Here is a 21618-nt window from a genome sequence, read left to right on the forward strand (position 1 = left end):
ATCTGCTGCAGTGTTCTTGAGAGGGAAAACTGTGCAGTCCCTGATGGGCATTTGGTTTCTTTCCACAGCTTCTACCTCTTCCATCCTCTGTCCTACGGGATGATAGGACCCATGGCCTCTGACCCTAGCAGCCCCATGGCAGGGCTCCGGTGGATGGACTCCTGGGAGTTCTAGAGGCAGCAAAGGAAGCCTGGGAACAGTGGATGAGAAGCATGAGATCAGCTGCATGTCGGGCTGGTTTTGGTGCTTTGGAGACCTGTGACTGTAAAATGCCCTCTCTGGAGAACGCTGGGTACAGTAGCCCTGTTGCTTTGGCATTTGTTTGCACTGCCTGCATTGGAAGATGCAGAGGATGATCATGAGAAGGTCGTCTTAAAAAGACTCATGTCCTGAATCCTTAGGTTATATTTCTGGACAACTGGCTGCTTAAATCTCAATTCTTTAAAGCAATATGTATCAGTCAAACAGCAGTGGCATTCCAGCAGCCAGACCAGGACAAGTTGGAGGCTGTGTGTAGTTGCGTGTGTGTGTGTGTGTGTGTCTTCCTTCTTGTAATTCAAGCACTGTTACTGTTTGAGAGCCAGACAGTGTCTGAGACATTAGGACTTTTATCATGATTAACAACCTTTCTTACAGCGAGGCTTTTGAAAGCTTCATGTAAGTAGCTGTGGACCTCCATTCCACCCTGCCCTGACTGTCTGCATTTTTTTGTTCTGACCCTGAACTTTTGGAATTTGACTGAAAGGGGTCTGCTTGAAATCTCCTGAGCCACTGTGCCTTGCCTGTCTCCTAGGCCCTCTGCAGACAGGGGAGATGGAGATTATTTATCCCTGTATACTGCCTTGCTTTCTGGTCACCTTTAATCATTTATAACAATCACCTGGCGGGCCTGTGCTTAGAGCCACTGTTCCAGCTCAGCACTTAGTAGCTTCTTTGCAGTTCCATCTGAAACTGTTAAGGAAATTACAGTGGAAATAGCAGATGATTTATTTTCTGCCCCAGTATGCTGTGAAGTCCAGCTTCTTGGGGGTGTACTAGAGACTGAAATGGTAGCTTGGAAATTTTACAGACAGCTGTCATTCATCTTTTGATCCCAGCTATTCCAGTGACAGTACCTGTGCTTTCAGGGGGAAGGCTTCATCTTACTGAATGTAGCATCTGCAAAACTGGCTGTCAGTGCCATGGTATCTGTTCACTGTATTTCAATATTGAACAAGTTCCCTCTCATTAATGGCTGAACATCAGATTACTGTACTGAAGGAAATGTGAGGCCAGGCAAAAATTCTTTGTCTGTTAAGAGCCATTGGATGTTGAATCCACCCCTTCCAAGAAAGCAGAATTCTATTTATTAGGTGCCTTTTTTCTGTGTTAGGTCTATGTTCCTTTTACTCCATCTCTTCACCCGATTTCAATTTCTTGTCACAGTTCAAGGTTGCTAGTTTGTAGCATCTAACATGAAGGACACTTGGATCCCAGCTGTGTTCCTGTCTAAAGAAGTAATATTTGCAAAACTCTTTTGTGTATGTTTCATTAAAACCAAGCCTTTCATTTCAGAGTTCTTGCTCTGCTCCTCAGCCTTGCATCAAAATTGCAGGTACAGGGAGAGCAGCAGGTGAGGGTGTCTGTCTTGAAACATGAATCGTGCGTTCATTTCTCTTACCAAACTTTGAATTCTAATGTATTTCCTACAACACAGAAGGGCTGCATTAGCATAGTGGTTCTGTGGGGGGGACTGAGACTCCAGTCAGACTTGCTTTCATTCCTCTTCAGTAGAGATCCATAGCACTGTTCAGTAAGGCAGCTGCTTGCTATTGTAAGGCTCTGGCTTGGTATGTCACATCTCTCTCAGAAGTTGACTTTTTGATGCTAACTCCGATGGTATGGACCTGTGCTTTTGATTCTGAAGTTTTTGAGTTAATCACCTGCTGGTAATACATGGTGGGAAGTCATTGCACTAATTAGCTACTGGGCTTGATGATTCCTTTCCACTTGCTATTGCAGGAAGTGCTCCTACCTACATGAGCCAGGGGTTCACAGAGGTGATAGATACACAAGAAGGATGGGGGAGAAGGCTGCAAACTTCTTCAGATCCTGCTTGATCTGACGGCCGCTGTGAATTGTTAACTGTTGGCAATGTGGCAGGCAGACAGTGCAGTGCTGCCTTTGTAGCAGTGTGATTCAGCATCTTCTGCTCTTGGTGAGATTATTGCCTTAATACCTTGCTATCCTGAATATGAGCTTTCCCTAAGGTAGTCTTATTACCATGGGGAGGATTTGCCAGAAGAGCTCATAAAAGCCATGATTTAAAGTGCAGGGTTTTTTTCCAGCACATACAATCACCCACTTGCCCTTAACATTAACAAAAACCCCCCAACAAACCAAACAAACTCTAAGAAGCATGTGAGTGTTTTGGAATGACAGTTTCTAACATTCTTTATTCATCAATTTAAATCTGTGGGAAAGCAAAAATTAATTCGATAACCTTGGTTACTTCAGTTATGAAGGGGTTAGCTTTGTAGGAGCTGCCTGAGGAAGGTGAGCCAGTGCGTTCTTTGGCCAGGGTCCCTCTATCCTTTATTACTAATAATCTTTTGGGTGGGGATTGGTGGCTGAGTCTGGGGGTTGGCCAGCTGAAAGTAGCAAATGTTGTGCTCCCATCCCACCTTCCCGTGCACAAGCCCAGGTTCTGTTTCAATACGGACAAAGGTTTGTTTTTCTTTAGGACTGCCATTTCAGGAACCCTCTGAAAGCACTTGGTTGGGATTGGGACTATTTCTTAGACCTTGTGTGCTGGTAAGGGGATGGAGGCATACAGTGAAAAACATCTAGCTATTCCACAAGAGGGAGCAACTTGCAGCAGAATCTTTTCTTTTGTTTCTCTCTTTTGTTTTAATCTGGAGTTAGAAGTAATAAAAGGTATACATTTGAAGATTGTAGAGCAGACATCTCCTCTGCACCCTCTGAACTCCAACGGTTGGCTTTTCAGTTATTTTAGTTAGAATTTAACCTTCAGTGTTTGGTTCTCAAAACAAAACCTGTAAGGCCATAGCTGTATGTAATAGTAACTTATTTTGTGAATTCAATAAAATACAATAAATGGGATTCCCTTAGTGACTGACTTAAAATGTCTCAGTGGTGCAGGTGTGAGGCAATAGGTGCAGGGCATTCTTCTTTCTGAATGGAATTTGGGCTGCTTCAGTTCATTTTTTCCATTTGTGCTTGTGGAATGAGTTCAAGTTCTCTTTGAGGACTGCTTATTCATCTTCTTCCCCAGTCATGTGGAAGACAGCTAATGGTGCTTTCTGAGGCCAGAAGATGCTGTTCTTTGGAGCAGCTGCTCTCTTTGAACTTCGCTTGATGGGACTCCTTTTATCACTGGCAAAGTATTTCATGAAACTGTATCTGTGGATTCAAATCACAGAAAGCTACAGGCTGCCACGTTCCTTTCTCATGTGTAAACTCATATTTTCAGCTCTTCAGTCTTTGAAGGATAGATAGAAGGCTTCTAGGCTCATCTAGCTTCATCCTAGACAATCCATCCATCTTAAAAGGTTTCTGTTAACAGTCACTTCAGGACACCAATGTGCACACACCTGTTCCAGCAGCATGGACTGGCCTGTCTCCACTAAGTGGACTACTCATGCTATCAGATGAGGATGTGATCATGAGGAGGATTTGAATGGAGGTTCCTGTGCCAAAGTTCCTGTCATGCGCTGCGTACCAGCATAGTTCACAGCCCTGTGGGTGGGAGGGCATCTCGTCTGCATCTCTCTTATCTGCAGAGAGTTTTCTTTTCCATCTTAATTGGAAGGATGTACTGATGAACACAGGGCATTGACAGGATCTACATTTTTGTATCTCCTCTTTGCTTCTGCTTCTTCAGGTATGCCCAAAGTACAGGATACACCTTTGCTGCTCCTCCAGTTTTTAGGCTGTGCATCCTTTTCTTAGGGGTGCCGTACAAGGGGTGGGACAGGACACATAGGTATTCATCCACTCCAGATACTGTCATGTGCACTGAGAGCAAAAGCAGAACCTTGTTATGGAAAGGTAAACAGATGTGTTATTTGACAGTAGCTTCCTTATCTCTCTGAGAATTGTTTTCAAGGGACTTGAGAGTGTCAACATAGGAAGCGCAGGCATTTACTTGAAATTCTCCATTGCCATGCTTAGTGGCTTCCCTTCCAGAGGCCGTGCCTGTGTGACTTACCCTCTGGGTTGGCACTCTGCGCACGAGCACCATTATAACACTGTTTCCTCCTCTCAGGATCCTGCTGGCAATGTGAAAATCTGCTTAGCGGTGCCCTGTGCCTCTGCCAGGTGGGGAATATAGGTAAGATTTTTTTTTTTCCCATTTACAGCAAGTGACCCCACACATTGACAAGTGCGTGTCATAAAACCAAAAATGTGTGGAACAGTGTAAGTCTTCCCTGCTGGGAAAGGAAGGCTGAGGATAAGAACACCACCTCCATAGCACACTTGCATCTTTGGGGAGCTGGGGGCTACAAGCAGTCAGGACTGGAAATTGTCTCTGTCGTCTTGAAAGTACTGAGACCTTGGTTGCATGGTTGGCTGTGAGTTGCTTTACTTTTTTAACTCTTATGCTTTTTACTTGAAAGTCAAGGGCTATGGTTCTCACAAATGATACCTGAGGTAGGGGACATACTAGCACAGAAACCACTCCTGCTGAATTTTTACTTGGTCCTAAAACTTTGCCAAATGAGTTTGTTGTGTTTTATAAGAGGCACTGTTTAGAGCCAGCTTGGAGAACTTGCCCCTGACTGGGGGAGAGTTTGGAGCAGCAGTGAGAGGGCTTCTTTTGTAATTCAGTCATGTATTCTGAACATTTCTTACTAATCCTGCGTGTGTGTGTGTGTGCATCTGTCCATGAACTGAATGTCTTCTAACTAAGGTGTAATTACTGCACCATACAGTGTGGATGGGAGAATGTTCCTTTGAGCTATAAATGTATTTTGAACAGAAGATCATGGAAAATGAAGTAGAATTTGGAATTTAATTTTGTAATAAATACTTCTTCTTTCAAGCATTTTCTTTACATCTAGATCTTGGGGTGTTCCCACCCCCCCCTTTCCTCTCTCCCTCACATGCACGATTGAAGTAGCGACATTGACTTTAAATGGACCCATTGAGGAGTTTGATCTAGGACATGGGTGATCTGCACCAGCTTTCGGCACACCCATGTTGCTGGACTGCAATTCTAGGAGGTCAGGTTTTACTGCAGTCCAAGCGATGTGCTGATAAGCACAGCAGGAAGTGAAACCGGTAGATGTGAATGAGAAAAGTGCTGCCTGTTGAAGCGGGTTTATTTCTCCACGTTAAAGACGTGTTAAATTGTAAATATGTATGACATGTCAGGTTTAATGGGTATATTCATTGAACTTCTGGTAGGTTGCCTGTGAACACTTCATTTGACAGATCAAGCACTTTATTCAGGAACCCAATGTTTTAAGTCATTCTTATGTTGAGTGTGTGGTGTCCATGACATCAGACTGATGCACAGTTTTGTACAAATGAGGCCCTTGCTGTGAACTAAATGGGAGAGTCTGTAATGAAACTAGAACCTTGTGAATCAGAATCTGGCTCTGTGCCAGGGCAACATAGACTTCCGAGTACATTGTAACAAGGGGTTGTCATCCTCGGGGTGGAACTAGATGGGGGGGGAAACGAAATACAGCATCCTTATTTAAGGCTGCACATTGATGCCCAGATCAGTGCTGGAGGACAGCCAACCAGTCTGTTTAGGCATATTCCAGTGGCTGCTGAAGTAAAGCTAGGACAGCTAGAAACTGGACGGTGGCCTGCACAATGTGATACACTGGGCTAATAGATGGTTACTGGAAAGCCTGTTGACATCTTGTATTGCTTCAAGAAAGTGCAAGTTGGTCTTTGGATACTGTCTGATCTCAGGGCTATCCTTCTGGAAGGGCGGGCTGCTGATAAAGCAGTTGTGCTAGAGTGTAGGGAGATGACTATAAGGAAAAGACATGAAATATTGTTCAGAAAATGCTGATAATGTCTGAAGTAAAACTACTTCTCACTGCGCTCTAAAGAAAGAATGGCTTCTTTCTGCAGGTGAGTGATCTCGTGTGGGTGGACACTGGTGACTGATTCCATTTGCATTTGATTTGAACCTGCCAGGTTTCTAGGTTTCTAAACTCCAGCCATCATTGCATTACGTGTTTCTCAACAAGAATGGGGCTTTTTCATAACCTGGTGTTTTAATGTAGTTTTTGTGCTCTGTCTTCAAGACACTGCTTAATCTTTTTGCTAACCAAACAGAAACTTTCAAGGCAAGTTGCTTTCTCTAGCCCTCAGTCTCCTGTGCCTCTTCTCATTTTTTTTGGTTTACCTGTGTGGTTTCCCAAACTGTACACCGTCTTCCAATATCAGTCTCCCAATTCCATATGTTGAAATAAATCTTCATTGCTCCTACCACTGCTTCCTAGTTTATATCCAAGGAATGTGGTTGCTATGCACTTTGGAATTGTTTTCTAATACACCATTTCTTAACTCTGTGGCTATAGCCCAATGTAATGCATGTTCTGGAAATACAAAGTTTGTGTTTTATCTGAATGGGCATAGTCTACCAAGTGTTATGATTGCTGTAAATTGCTTTGTCCATATTTACAATTCTTGCAGTCGCTGTTTTATCTCCAGATTTCATCCAAAGCCAGTCATCCTGCTGTCTTGCAGCTGACAAAAGGTAGTTTTCAGGCTTCGTTCATCTGACCTTTTGGGTTTTTTTCACTGTGCGTTTTAGCATGAGGTAGTTCTGAAGTACCTGGGTTTCTCCGGTAAACAGAAAGGGAGTTTAAGTTACTTGCCCATATGAAGGCATCTGTGTTGGGCCAGCTGAGTCCCACCCTGGGAGTGTGCTGATCCCTTGGAATGCTTTAGGGACAGTAACTATTTGGTTACAAGGTAGAGAAGGAAACTAGATGTGAAGTGGGGAAAGTGGTTGAGGTGAGAATGAGCATGTGCAAGGTGGTACATCTTTATTTGACATTTGTGAACTGTATGAGAACAGCCAAATAAAGCCAGTGCAGCTGAAGAAAATGAATTTAAACAATTTGATAACTTGCAGGCAAATTCCCATTGAAGCAAGTCTCAGGAGCAGTATTTAAATAAAGGTCAACAGGAGCACAAGCACCAACTATGCCAGTGCAAAGCAAGGCTGGGAAGAGCCAAAGATAAGCTGAGTAACAAGTTATTACTTGACTTCAAATACAAGAAAGAAGCATCTAGCAAGTGAGAGCTCTAATTACTAGAGGCTGCTATGAAAGTTATGCGGAGGGGGAAAGCAAAAGAGCTGCTTCACAAAATGAAGGCATAATGGGGAATATCAAAGTTAATGAAAAACTGTCAGGACATAGGTAGTAAGAGATGGATCAAGAATTAGACCACTACTTGGCAGAGACAGAAAGGCATGAACAGATGGATCACTCTGAAAAGTTGTACACACATCTTCAAAGGCTTTTATAATAAATTCCCTACTGGGTTTTTCATTATTTTCTCTATGCAGGCTAGTTAGTTTCTTCCTTACTTAATCATCTTGTTTGGCCTTTTTGAGTATTGCCACATTTTATACTCTGTAAGTCTGCTGAAATTTCTTTGTTTCAAGCATTATTAAAAAAATAAATAAGTGGGTTGGAGATAGCCTCAGGCAGCTCTTGTAGGACTCGTGGGTGCAAGCTATCTGTGCCTGCTGATTTTTAAGTCTTTATTGCTAACAGTTGTTGTTTAACATCGTATTTAGTTACTAATGGATTGGAAAGTGTTTTATGATGCAGCTTAAATACATCATTCTCCTCAAGACAGAACCACAGTATTTATTCAGTGCTTAAGCATTTTTTGACTCTGGAGTTTGCAGGTGCAAAATTTCTCACTGAACTGGAGAATTATTTTTGACAGAGCCCCAAAACTGGAATGGCTTAGATGGGTGAGGAGGAGACAACCTCAAGCAGGAAAGGATCCCACACATAGAAGCAATAACACATGGGCTTTGCTTTGAAAACAGATGGCTGAGTGCAAAGCTGAAAGGTTGTGATGCTATCACAGCCCTGCCATGAAGGAATGGATGCAATTAAATGCAGAATCTTTGTTTTAATAAATCACATCAAAGATGCTATTCTCTGAGACTACTGCTGTAGATCAAATGATTGTAGGAGATGCCCTGGTCGATAGTGGCAATTCAAACTGCAAGAAGAAGGGAAAGAACAGACAGAGATCAGAAAGAAGACAATCAATGAGCGCTTCAGAGATCAGCACCAATGGCACTTCTGAAACAAGGCAAATGCAGCAGGGAAACTACAGAGGACGATCCACAGGGAGTAAGGATCCTTTCACCAAGCTTTTGTCATGTTTCAGCAGCTGAAGGATGATCCAGTCCAGGAGTATAAGGACAACTGGAGGAAAATCCAAGCCCATGTGCACCATCCCTAGGTAGGGCAGAAGCCAGGTAACTGTGCTGACACGGTGCTTGCCAAGTTGCCAGGCAGATTAGCTAGAGTGCCATGCTGAGCTAATGAGGAATGGAGAGCTGCTTGCATCCCACCAGCCTGGAGTCTGCGTACCTCTATAGTTGCGCCTTATGATCAAATTCAGCTTGTCAGACTGACATGGTAGATAGGCATTTTGAACTCACTTGGTAGTGTCACTTACAAAAGGCAGAGTTTGCTTCTTGGAACATGAGCCTGGTGGTCGGAGTAGCAACTGGTGGATTATGACTGTGCTGGACAGCACAAGGTGAATAACAACTGAGGTAAAGTCTGAGCTTTTCAAAGTGTCAGGCCTGGTTCAATAGCCTCCTAAGTCAAAAATACTCAGGCTAGCAGCTCTCTGTGTAGTCCCCTTTGGCTTCTCTCCCCGCTTCATGCCCCGTCAGCCTTGGATTGTTTTCACCTACCTGTACAAACTTTTCCCAGCTGGCTCTGGGAGATCTAAGATGAACCTGAGGATATCTAGTAGCAAATCGAAGTCAAAAGACGTGTTTTTGTTTTATTCTGCTGTTGAATCCTCTCCTGCACATTGTTCCTCCTCCATCTGCCTATCCCTCTCCCCTTAGCCCAAATCCTCAAGGCTGCTAGTGCTGCCCTGCTCTCCCTGCAGGCATGGTGGCAGCCAGCGAGCTCTGCAGCTGTTGCCTTAATCATTTTATAAGCAAGATTATTCCCTCCTGCATCTCTTTTGCTTCTTGTTACGCAATTGTATTTCGTGATTTGCTTTGCTACTGAGCTGCGCTGCTCCATGGCCTGAGGGAGTAGCTTGAGAAGACTGCTGGGAATGTTGCATGGCTTCTGCTCCCACCTGAGGATGGGGATGGGAGCCTGGGGAAAAGAGGAGCCATCATGGTTTGTGGTTTTGGGACTGGGGGCAAGGGAAAAGAAAGGGGATTAGCTAAGCCCAGGAGTCCATATCTGAGGTGAGCAGGGAGCCACTAAGCAGCTAGATCAGAGTGGCATTATTCATGAAAACTTAGAGATGTAGAATTGGAAATGAGCAGGACTCCAAAGGGGGATTCGGGTTTGTTGATACAGCAGCTGGGATGGAAACTGGCAGTGCCACAGCAACATGTGCGAAGCAGTTGTCCCTGGGCCAGGCTAATGGGGCGTCCCTGGGGAGGGAGGGCTGTTCTCCAAGCACCCTGAGCCCTGAGTGTGGGGTTGGGGGCTGGCATTTGTGAGCTTATTCCCAGTTCTGTCACACTTTTTTTATGAGCTTGGGCAGCTTGCTTTCCCTGTGGGTAAACTGAGGCACTGAATAAGTAAAGCCAACACTTGGCAAGGGTTGGTGTTGATACTGTAACTTGAAGGGGCTGTAGATTACAATAACAAGACCCAGCAAGTTAAAAACCTTATAAATTTGTGTTCTTCCAAAGCACAAAAGAGCTTTATAATTCTCTTTGCAGGTCAGTGAGTTTCTGCAGAAATCTGCCTCCCCTTTCTCCTAGTGGCCTACAGTGGATTTTGGAGCAGTCTGTGCTGCTGACCTGATGGTTCTTCACTCATGCGAGCTCCAGGGACAGTCTTGTAGAAATTCAGGAACATCTCAGAAAAGAGCTGAGCTGCCAGGCTAGGTACGTGGAGTCAGGGGAGCTGGGGACCATCACAGGAAACCCTCAGACCATGGAAACATTTGCTGTGCTCAGTCTTTTGATGCATCCTGGGGCTTCCTCATGCTTGGAGGCTCACAAAACACTTGAACAAGAAGGGAGGTTTGCTTGTTTGTTTTTCCTTGTACTTTAAATCCTCTCTGGACTCCACTTGTGCTGTCTGCATCTCAGTGCCATGGCAGCAGGAGGAACTCTTCTGACAGCTGTGTAGCTGCAAGGGAGAAGCTACTTTGCACACAGGGAAGAACACCACGTCTCCTGAGCCCTTGCTCTTTTAAATCATGTGAATGGTGGTTCAGATGTTTCTTACCCCTGAGCTCTCCCTGCCTCCCACCTCAAGTCCCTCCCTACAGCTCCCTCCTCCTGCGTTGGAAGGTCTGCGCTGTCACAGGGAAAAAACTGCTGGGTTTATTAAGGGAGAGGACGTTTACCAGTGCCAGAAAGCAGCAAAAGGATGGATTCACTGGTCAGAGGAGCAGGGAAGGTGGGCAAACTGCTCCTGAATGTGCCCTACCCTCCCCAGAAGGAGTTATTTATTGTTGGGGAGCAGGGACGGGATTAGCTCTCTTAGGTTCTTGGACTCTGCCGAGTGTCAGAAGCATGGGGTTTGGGTGCCAACAGGTGGGTAGGGCTATGGCCAGTCCATTGTCCCTTCCATCAGCTGGGGCACCTGTATGTGCCACAGAAGAAGACATGTCATGCTTAGCACTCTCGCTGCTGCTATATCTGCTCTGTTCTGACACTTGTGCTTTGTCTGAGTACTCAGCATGCAGACACCATCTGCAGCACAGAGGGAAGGTGCAGGGGGGAAGACTTTGGACAAGAGCCACCACTTTCCCTTGCCATCATGGCTTTACTGCTATTGTCTGAGGTACCCTTGCCATCAGGAACAATGGCTGAACCTGCATTTTGTTGTTGCCCCGGGTATGGTGCCTGCATGGACCTGAGGAAACATGTCCTACATCCCAACTAAGCTTTAGGAGCTGATCATTCTTAATGACATCTTGCTTTTGTGGTGCTTCTCTTCCTCCTCTATCAGCCAGCTCTAAATATATTCAAAATGTTGCTAGGCAAATACTCAGCCTCGGTTGCTGCTCTGACTGCACATACGTGCTTCAACTCTGCTCCTCGGTATCCTGTGGTCTAGGGAGGACTCTTTGCTCTCCTTTCCAGTGCCCTGGCAGCACAGCACTGCCCACCTGTTCCGCTCCCCCTTCCTGTTAGCAGGGTCGGGCTGAACTGTCCAGCCAGGCTCTGGTGAAGCTCCACGTCTGTGGTTGTGACAACTGGCTGAAATGTTGGAGCAGCTTGTGCAGATGCACACAGGGTGACATTTCATGCTCTTTGCTGGTGCGCTCGATCAGCTGCAAGGTAGCTAAAGGCTGATGTTTGCGTTGGCACTATTGGGCTTGTGTTCACCAGCCTGCTCAAATTAACCTCCTATTTCCTGCTGCCCTTTCAAGGCTCCTTGCAGCTTCAGCAGTTATCATCGCACTGATTTATCATCGGTCCCCATTGTGAATGTTTCCTTTGCAACCACACAGCTAAGATGCTGTTTTTAGTGGGAGTGTGTCGTGGACCAGAAGATGGTGGCCAACAGCAGGAAGCACTGAAGCTCTGTGAGCTGGCAGGTTGCATGTTCTGACCCCCCCGGCCATGAGATGGCCCTGCAGCTGTTGACTTCTTTATTATTGAATGCTTTCTATTTATCCTTTGTTTTCTAGGAATACAGATGTGTGGAGATCATATGCTTTTGGGGCTTGTCCAGGTTATCATGAAAGCTAAAATGCTGTACTTTTAACAGGAACCATGATTTAACAGAAGCCATTTGCATCTTTCCAGCACTTGGGACCTTTGTCATTAAGTCTGTTCTAGCAATGGCATTCAAAACACAGTATACCTGGAACATGAGTTGTTTACTGGCTTGGTAGCCAGCGATCTGTAAGTATTTGTGGGGCTCCTTAGTCCCATCAGACAGTTCAATTTCTTTGTGAGTGTGTTGGACGCTTCAAGAGCCCAGCTATATGACTGGGTTCTCCAGCTTCCTCCAATGTATATAGAGCTTTTCCTATACAGCATCTTGCCTGGTCTGCCCGGGAGTGCGAGGTGTCAAAAGCCTGAGAAAACAGGTAATTTATTCTGACACTTGCAGAGACGTCTCTGGTGGCTTCCTGCTGTCACGGCAGTCAGTGCTGTCACTGGCTTTTTAGGAGAAAGGCCCCTGGGAGACAAGCTGGGGCTGGGGCTGAGGATGTAGCATTGTGCCTCTGAATTTGTCTCTTCCCAGGGATTATTTTCAGTACTCCGATGGGAAGAGCCTCCTTTCTGCCTGCACTGAGTCAACGTGCTCCTGGTTGGGTCAGAGGCTGCTGTCTTCCCTCCTAATTACAAGAAATAAGTCTGATGTATAGAACCAGAACTTGTAATAAGATCAGTGCAATTGTTGTTTCAGAGCAGAGTGTGATGGTTTCAGTAGTATTTGTGCTTTGGCGTTTCTCGCATCCTCCCGAAAACCTTCGCTTGCACGACTGCTCTGGCTTTCCTGGCTTCTGTTTGTGCTGCTTGAGACCTCGCTGGCTCCTTCTCGCTTTGTTTCCTCCACGCTGCCCGAGTCCCAGGGCCAAATTAACAGCAGTGCTTCCCTTTGTCTGAACAGTAAAGAGAAGCTGGGTGTTCTGAACATGATTGACAAAGATGACATGTCTTCTGCTCTGTTGTTAATAACTTTGCCCGGTGCAGCTGGGTTAATTAGCTTTATATTAAACATGTTATCTTGCAGTGTCTGGACTGCATCTGCGTGTGGAGATAGCAGGGGGCTGCCGGGCACCCTGAATCTCAGTGGAAGTGGCCGAGAGCGAGAGGCTGCTGTAGCATCGCTGAGGACCCCCACAGCAAAGTGACGCTCGTTCGGAGGGAGCCGTGCCGAACCCAACGGTGAGCGAAGGCAGCCGGGTCGCGGTGGTCCCTCGCCGGCACCGCTCCGCCGCGCTGCTCGGCTTGGAAAACCAGGGCGCTGGGGAAATGTCAGCCGTGAAGGAGCTGAACTTTCTGCCCGCCCTGGCGGTGGCTGGGCATTTGTTTCTGAATTTTCCTGCCCTTCCCCCGAGTGGGAAACCTAAATCCTGACCGGCGGGGCGGCGGGGAAGGCCGGGCGAGGGGCGCCGGGCTGGCGGCGGGCGGAGCGCGGGTGCCCGGCGCGGCGGGGGGCGCGGGGGCGGCCCCCCCAGGTGAGCGGGGGGCAGCGGCGGAGCGAGGGGCGGGCGGCTGCCGCTCGGCGGCCCCTCCGCCAGCGGTGCCAGCGCCCGGCCGCGGGCGGCGAGGGGCAGGTCCCCGGCCCCGCCATGGCGAGCGGGATGGGGCTGTCTGGCAGGCAGCGGGCGCTGATCCGGGAGAGCTGGCGGCGGCTGAGCGGCAGCCCGGTGCAGCACGGCCTCGTCCTCTTCACCAGGTGAGCGGGGCGGCGGCGGCGGACGGGCTCGGCCCCCGCTTCCCGGGGCTCCCGGGGCTGGCGGCCCGCGGGGGGCTGGACCCCCCCTCCCCCGCGGGGAAGGTGCCCGCTCCGGGCGGCTCCCCCCCTCCCCGCCCCCGCCAGCGAGAACTTTGTTACGGGGAGATGGAGGGAGGCGGCGGGCCGTTCCGTGCGCTTCTGCCCGCCGCTCCCCCCGCCCTGTCACCGGGGCTTGTGCTGCTGGGGGGCGCCCGGTGCCGGGGAGCGTGTGGAGGGGCGCTCCTGCTGCCCCCCGGCCGGCAGCCCCCTGGCCCCGGGGGGGGGGGGAGACGCCGTGCCAGGGGAACGGCAGACACCTGCCTCCCTGCCTCCCCTGGGTACATTAATGTCTCCATTATGGGAAAAGAAAAAAAAGGCCGGGGGGAATAATCTATGAAAAGTCGTTTAAAAAGGATGACTAGGTTGTTGATGACCAGCTTCTGGAGCGGGGTGTAGCAGGTGGGAGCCAAACCTTGCAGAGCAGGGCTGAGAGCAGCGACAGCATCGTTGTTCAGGACTTTTAGTGGAGGGGAGAGAGATGCGGTAGTTTAGCGTGCAGTATGGGGAGAAGAGAGGCTGGCTTCCCTGAACTCCCTGTGGCATCCATGGACAGCATGAGCCTCTTAGATCTGCCTGCATGGCTGCTACTGAGACCCTGGCATACACCGGCAGGGAGGCTAAGGGAGCTGGTGATGATGTGGGAGAGTGGGGCGTTAGCTGAGTTTGTACATGCCCACCTTGTTCAAATAGGAAAGCCAGCTGCTGGAGCTTGCAGGCCTTCCCTGGATTTGGGAGCTTTGAGACTCAAGGGGATCATGTCGTCATGAGATGACAACCAAGACTTTGAGGCCAGGCTGGGAGGAACTGCAGTGAGCTGGGCTGGTCCTCGGGTGCCATAAACATGTGTCTGAGAGCTGGGGCTGTGGGCTGGGGAAACAGAGATTGCCCCAAGCTGAGACTCTTCAGAACTTCAGGGTCCTTTACAGGTGAAGAGGGAGGCAGAGGCAGGGCTGCAGGTGTGCTGCTGATGGGGTTGTTCCTGGGGAGAGCAGGACTCTAAATAAAGCTGAGGAATTGAGAAGATGGGGGTTTCTCTTTTGCTGTTGCAGGCTGTTTGACTTGGACCCTGACCTGTTGCCCCTTTTCCAGTACAACTGCAAGCAGTTTGCCAGCCCTCAGGAGTGCCTCTCTGCCCCCGAGTTCTTGGATCACATCAAGAAGGTTAGAGAGGGGCTGGAGCGCAGCCTCTGTGGAGGAGGTAGCCCTTAGGTGATGGCTTGGGGCTGTGGTCTATCTGACTGGGGGATGCATGGGAAATCTCCTGAGATGGTGACTGCAGGGGGTTAGTCATGCTAGCAGAAGGTACTGTTACCAGGATAAAGTGCCCTACCACAGTGGGGAGGGGATGAGGGTGTACGCTGTGGTGGATAAGAAGCACCATGCTGATTTCCACGCCGCCTTCTGAGTGTGGATTGCCTTTTGTGAAAGTTGGAAGCCCCGTTCTTCTACGGCTGAAGTGCCTCAATGAGCTCACTTCTGGCCAGACAAGGACTGAAGCCCTCTGCTTGGCCACATCCTGACCAGGAGGTGGCACAGAGCTGGGCAGTGGGTCAGGCTGCTCCCACAGACCCACTCCCGTGGAGATGCTGCTGTTGCAGCTGCAGAGCCGGAAGTCCCACAGTATCTCTTGCATAGCCTCTGGGGGAATGCTGTGATACGCATTCACCTCCCCCCAAAACAGGGAGAGGAGCAGTTCTGCTGTTATCTGGAGGAGCCCAAGCACGGGCAGAATTATACCTGGTGCAGCAGAGACCATTTGCGGAGCCCTGATGAGTAGATACACTGGGGTAGAGCACAGCCATGGCTGGAAGATGACTTCATAAACTGTCTGGCTCCATCTTTAAACCAGTTTGGTGCCTCGTTTGCCTGTGTTTACTCCCTGTAAGAGGCTGTTTCAGGACTGCGCTCCTCTAATCGCTGCAAGCTTTTTGTTATTTTCCAGCCTCTGTTTATTGGCAAAGTTAAGTCCATTTTTACTTCTGCTATTATTGCCTTGAGCTGAAATAGCTCTTTGCTCTTGTTGGAGATAATTTGCCTGTTGAAATTAGAGAGCACAATTCTATCACCTCTTGGCTTTGTCAAGCTAACTATGCCCTGGCTTTAATATCTCCTTCTAATTTGGTGTGTCTGTTCCCTTCATCCCTCGTTAACCCTTCTCTGTCTGGTTACCATACTCTTCATGGTCCTGGGAGACCATGGTGGTATATGCTTTACCAGACCAGGTCTCACAGCTGTACCATCTACCCCATCTCCTCAAAATACCTTGGCTGATCTTAGGATTGGAGTTGCCTTATTCACAATTACACCATTTTGGCAACTTCCAGTTGGAAACTCTAGCCCTGACATCTTCCAGGGCTCCCCTGCAGTTGTTCTGGGGTCCTAAGATGACTAGTGACTGCATCAGCATTATGTCTTAATTTGTAACTGATCTGCTCTAGGGCTGTTTACCCCCTCTGGGACAGGGAGCTCAACAATGCTGCTTGCTGTGACACCTCTGGCAGCGTCTTATGGAAGGATGTGGTATGTGCTGCTGCCAGCATGCCTCACTGATGTGACGCACTGATCACAGCAGAGCAAAGGAAAGCTCAGGGGGCATCTGCTGGGCTGGGAGGTGGTCGAACTGAGAAGGGGGAAGCAAAAGGGTCAGACTCTGTTTCTCTGGGAGGGCAGCAGCACCTTGCTGTTCATGCTGTTCTGCCTCTGTGCTCCTGCAGGTGATGCTGGTGATCGATGCTGCTGTGAACCACCTGGAGAACTTGTCCTGCCTGGAAGAGTATCTCTGCAACCTTGGCAAGAAGCACCAGGCAGTTGGTGTGAAGGTCGAATCTTTCTCGGTGAGACATCCTCTCTTGTCCCGCTGTGGCTGCCCTTGGCTGTCCCTATCCCTGTGCACCCACTTGCTGGGTTCAGCTGGCTGGAGAGAAAGCTGATGGCTCAGGGCAGCCCCCGAGCGACTGATACCAGTGTAGTGATGTTGGCTTGATCAGGGAAAACCCTTGAGCTCCCCTTGCTTTATGCCCTCCCCCAGTAAGCCCAGGGAGAAAGGATAGAGTGGAGCACGGCATTTCCCCTGTTCAAAGAGGACCACAGTTTAGGGCACTGCAGTCTCTCCTGTGACACAGGGATGCAGGCTCAGCCTTTGCCCTGGGCCCTGGATCTCTGCATCAAATGCTCTGGGGAGACCACACTGCATCTGGGAAAGGGAGCACCCACCTCTCTCTGTGTCTGCACGGAGGTGGGGTTGCTGCATTTCAGCCCCTGCTTCCTTGATGGCACTAAGACAGGAGTGTCCTCTGTATTACACCCTTGCTTACTCCTCTCCTGCCATCAAGCATGAACAGAAATGCTGAATAAAGCAGCGGGCAATGGCAGGTTGAAGGAAAGGTTTCTAACCAGTGCATGGCTCCCTTGCTAGCTTTGGTCCTCTTCAGAGGGAGCAGGGTCCCCTTTGCTTGGGGTACTGATCCCCAGCAGCCCTGTGCTCAGTGTGTGAGTGCTCCTGGATGGGGCTGTTTGCAGCCCTGTGAGGAGCAGCGCCTTGTGGAGAAGCCTGCGAGGCAGACCTTGAGCATCCAGCCTGGGGTCTGACCCACTGGCTTGGCATCAGGGCATTGCTCGGCTTTGTTGATCTGCTGCTATGCCAGTGGACAGGGCTGGCCACCTGCATCTGGGAGCCACGGAAGATGGATGTGTATCTCTCCCCTGGCGTTACATGTGCTGTGTCAGCCCTTGCTCCCTGCCTGTACTCCCTGCTCACCCAGAGTGTGGGGTGTGGGGTCAGGGCCAGCATAGGGCTGGGGAAGGGGCAGCCAGGGATGAGGTGGCCTGGCCCTGTTGGTGGAAGAGGAACAGCTGCCCTGAAATGGGAGAAGTCCAAAAAGGTGGTGAAGTGAGAGAAGGGGCTATGTGTCGTCCCCCAGTGCTGAGCTTGACTGCCTCCCTGTTTGGTTTGCAGACTGTTGGCGAGTCCTTGATGTACATGCTGGAGAAATGCCTTGGCACTGCCTTCAGCCCAGATGTGCGGGAGGCTTGGAGCAAACTCTACGGTGCTGTGGTGAAAGCCATGCAACGTGGCTGGGGACCCTCCCAGAAAGGGGACTAGATCCTGCCAGCCATCCCCATCCCTGACCACGCAGTGGTCCTGGGCAAGGGGAGCACTCACGCCACGCTCTCTGCCTCTCTCCACCTCTGTCTTTCTCTGTGCACCAGCCTATCGCTGTCTTCTCCAGTCACGTGTGCTTCGGGGCTCTCCCAGTGATTCTGCCTTGCTTCGACACGACCACATCTCTGCCTTTGCTAAGGGCTGGCAGGGTATGTCTGCAGCGAAGCCTGGGAGTGCTGCAGCACAGGTACGTTGCCTGCCCCAAGTTCCTTCGGGCTAGCTGGAGCACCAACACCCACGTACCTGCTCTGGTTTTTAGCTGGCTTGTCTTCCCTCCTCTTGCTACCAACCCTAGTTAGATGACAGCTAGTGTCAGACGTATTTACCCAAGATTCTATTTGCCGCACTCAAGACCTGGCTGGTCTGGCACTGCTCGCTCCTCCTGCACTGCTGTGCCCAGTTCAGCTCTGGCAATGGTGGATGTGGCTCCCTCCAAGGGCAGAGGCAGCAGAGGTGGGAGCTGGCCGTGCTGTGCCGCTGTCCTCCCCGACCCTTGCAGGGAGCTTTTCCCCCTCTCCCTTCGCCAACACATCACTACCAGATGGTTAATCCTGGTGCTCTCTTCTGCCTTGCCTCTCCCCTGGATGGGACCCATGCCTTTTCCTCATGTCAGGTTGGCCACAACTCGGTGTGTTTCCTTAGGGATGCTTCAAGCAGTGAGGTCACGTTAACCCCAATGTGAGGCTGTTTTTAGCGGGTCCGGGCTGCCAGCTGAAAGGCTTTGTCTTGGTTTGGCTGGTTGGTTTAACCTCGGAGCCAGCTGAAAGGCAGCGGCAGTGGTGGCTCTTTACTGCTTTGTGTTAAGGAGAATGAAGTAAATACAAGGAAAAGAGGTCTTAAAATAAAAATGAAGGTTGCAACCATGTCATGGCAACAGCTTCCAGAAATTGTTCTGGCTCTTGGCCAGAGGAAGGATAGCTGGAATTTCTCTGCTGATGCTGTCAGGACCTGGAGTGCTTCCCAGCTGCACGCAGTGCCCATCTGCAGAGCTCCTCACCCTTTAGTAATCCCTCCCCGCCATACTCAAGGCACAGCTGCTATGGAGCAGAGCGAGGCAACCAGTTAGGTGTGTGCAGCAGTGCTGTGTCAGGACAGGAGTGAGAAGACAGCATCTGCTGGAAGAAATCTTAGGAAATGGCTGAGAGGCAGCATCTGAGGGCTCTGGGGGGAGCTGAACTTGAGCACTTTGGAGAAGAGTTCATCTTCATGGGGAAGTCACTGTAGGACAGGCAGAACCACGTTTCCAGCTATCACTAGCCCCAGGGCAAGGACATGGAGCAAGTATTCAGTTACAGACAGCACCCTTTTTTTGCTGCTCCTTCAGGGCACGTGAAGCCTGGTGTTGAGGGCTGGGATGATGCTGTTCTAGAAGCACGTTCCTCCTATACTTAGATGTCCTCCACTCTGGGGCAGGAGAGGGCTGCCTGCTCCTCGCAGCTGCAGCTGAGGTCTCCCAGCCCCACGTTGTAGAGAGGACGGTGGAGTGCCGTCTGAACTGGGGCTCTACTTCCCTGCCACCAGGCCTGGTGGTGGCCGTGGGCTTCCAGCAAGCGAGGAGCCCTCCAGCTCTGCTTGGGAGGGGAGCTGAGGAGGGGTGTTGTGGAACAGGCAGTGAACAGCCCGAGGTGGGATGCTCGCTGTCCTCCCTGTGGTACCAGGCTCTGCTCCTGCAGTCCTGCCACGTGGTGGTGTGTGTCCTGGCCCATGGCTCACTCCATCGGCTGGGTCAGGTGACCAGGCAGCGAGGGATGGAGGAGCCGGGGGGGAGATGCTAGTTGTGACAGCACAGTGTTGGGCAGGAGGGTTTGGGAATGGCGACGTCCTCTTTGCAACCCTGTTCTGGGGCATCAGCCTTCGGCATCGTGGGGGGACCTGCTGGCTCTGTGTGACAAGTAGGCAGCTGCGTGATGGATGGGATGTGGGTGTTACTGCCCCAAACCATCCCCGCTCCCTCTAGCTTTCCCAGCTCCTTGACTTCTCTTCTGTACCACGTTTTGTGTAACTCCCAAGAGAACTGAACTCCTCTGTGTGCCTCTTATACCCAGCTGTACTGTTTAATAAACAACAACAGTGAGTCTCAGCCCTTCTTGCTGCCTTATGCTTATTTTAATATAAAAGGCCCAAGCAAGACCCCCCTGCCTCCAAAAAAAAAAAAAGACGGAGAAGGGTATTTACTGGTTTCTTGTTGGCTCTAGCTTTGGAGATACTGGTCACTGGGAGCGCTTGTATAGTCCAGCTTGACTGATGTGAGAAGGCATCCAGCACCAAATATCTTTTGGGAGCTTTTGTACACAGTAATTGAATGGGTAAGCGGCGGAGGGGCTAGCAAAGGTGTCCTGCTGCTGATTGCTCATTACCCTTCAAATTTAATGATCTCTAATGGAATTAGAGTTTTAAGCAATCAGCCTAAAATCCCTTTTCTGTTGTTCAGCTGCTGCTTTTGTTCTTTGAGATATCATCGGCTCACCCGCTGCTGGCTGCCCGCGGCAGCAGGGCACAGCCTGGCAGTGAAGCGCTGCCAGCTCCATGCAGCATCCACCCTGCCAGCCACGCTGCTGAGCCACCCCAGCAGCCCTGCCCCAGGGAGCAGCCCCTGGGGATGCAGGGGGTCCTGGCTGCCCCTTCCCAGGGCGTGTTCTACCTTCGAAATGGTACGTTTCCAGCCCTGGCGGAACTGGGGACTTGGCACTGAAGAAGGATAGTCCCTAGGGCAGGGAGGCCAGCTCAGGGTCTGTAATAGCATCTCCTAAGGGCTGGAAATCCCAGCCCTGCCACAGGTGAGCATGCTGGGAAAGCTGCGCTGCTCTGCCTTGGGTGATGTTTTGAAGGCAAAGAAACCCTCCTTGCGGTTTGTTACTAAAATAATTTTTCCAGCTCTTCCCGGCCTGGAACAGAGCTGCTAGCCTCAGGCCTGGGGGTGGGAGCCCAACCCCAGTGCTGCAGGGAAGGGCCAGCATGGAGGTTTGCCACGGCACCCCCAGAGCACCCATTTGCCTTGGCCGCTGCCCGGCAGGGATGCTCCCGGCACCGAGCAATTGCTCAGCCCCGGCTGAGAGGGACTTCTCTACGCACTGGCTGTAATCAGGTGAGTGGGTTTCTGAGGGGCAGCGTGGTGGGGGCACGGGGTGATGGGGCTTGCAAAGCCTCGTCAGGCTGCCATGAGCTTCCCTGGCGTGAGGGCCAGGGGAACCGCCGGCTGGGGGGCAATTACAGCCCTCACTCACAGCCAGGGCTTCTGCCGCAGCTCCCCCGCACCAGCGAGGCCCCGCATTGAGCCCCGTTTACCGTTAATTACAAACCCTGAGGGGCCTCTCTGGGTGTGTGTGATGAGAGGAGTGGTTTTTTAAATTTTCCAGGTTTTTACCCAAAGAGAAGCCCACCCTGTGCCCCTTGCTGGAGGCCAGGCAGGGCTGACCCCAGGGGAGCCATGGAGGAGATGGCAGGAGGGACCTGCTGAAACCAGAGGCAAATCATTCAAGTAGGGATGCAGGTGTAAAGAATGTGTTTTGGGAGGGAGGAGGGGAGAGCAAAAGAGTGCTGTCTGCTCAAAACCTAGAGAAGGGCTTCCAGAATGGTGTTCACCCCCTTCCCCGGGACTCGCTGGTCAGTTCAGCTTCGGGAACATCTGCTCCATCCCAAGATGGGATGGGTACCCCCCACTGCCCCTGCTCTTTGCTGTGGTCCCAGAAAAGCTCCAGGTTCCCCTCCTGCTCCCTCTGGGCAATAATGTGTGCCCCTTTGGTGGTGTCCTGAGCCAGCCCTGCCCGTGGGGTGGGA

General features: G+C 50.3%; 2 protein-coding genes across 13 annotated transcripts in view; both read left to right on the forward strand.

Moving 5' to 3' along the window:
- Window positions 1-14842, forward strand: part of POMT2 (protein O-mannosyltransferase 2) — a 38778-nt gene extending 23936 nt beyond the window's left edge. Inside the window, exons 21-26 of one of the 11 annotated variants that reach the window (XR_008823309.1) lie at window positions 69-292; window positions 4268-4333; window positions 8392-8463; window positions 9929-12073; window positions 12912-13066; window positions 14729-14842. Coding sequence is in view for 2 of the 11 variants with exons in the window: in XM_056347896.1 (XP_056203871.1) it covers window positions 69-174 (106 nt within the window). In the remaining 9 variants the exon portion in view is untranslated. The other 10 variants (XR_008823305.1, XR_008823308.1, XR_008823310.1 and 7 more) reach the window with 10 other exon arrangements.
- Window positions 13350-19921, forward strand: NGB (neuroglobin). Of its 2 annotated transcripts, XR_008823314.1 has the most exons (5): window positions 13350-13580; window positions 14729-14840; window positions 16394-16513; window positions 17635-18028; window positions 19166-19921. XR_008823314.1 is itself a non-coding variant. In XM_056347910.1 (4 exons), the coding sequence occupies exons 1-4, from the start codon at window positions 13474-13476 to the stop codon at window positions 17779-17781; spliced, it is 486 nt and encodes a 161-aa protein (XP_056203885.1). In that variant the 5' UTR covers window positions 13350-13473; the 3' UTR covers window positions 17782-19921. The 2 variants fall into 2 exon arrangements, 1 of the variants encoding a protein (XP_056203885.1); XM_056347910.1 differs by having other exon boundaries at window positions 17635-19921.
- Window positions 19922-21618: the final 1697 nt, after the last annotated feature.

This window comes from Falco biarmicus, chromosome 7 (assembly GCF_023638135.1).
Source record: "Falco biarmicus isolate bFalBia1 chromosome 7, bFalBia1.pri, whole genome shotgun sequence".
Lineage (NCBI taxonomy): Eukaryota > Metazoa > Chordata > Aves > Falconiformes > Falconidae > Falco > Falco biarmicus.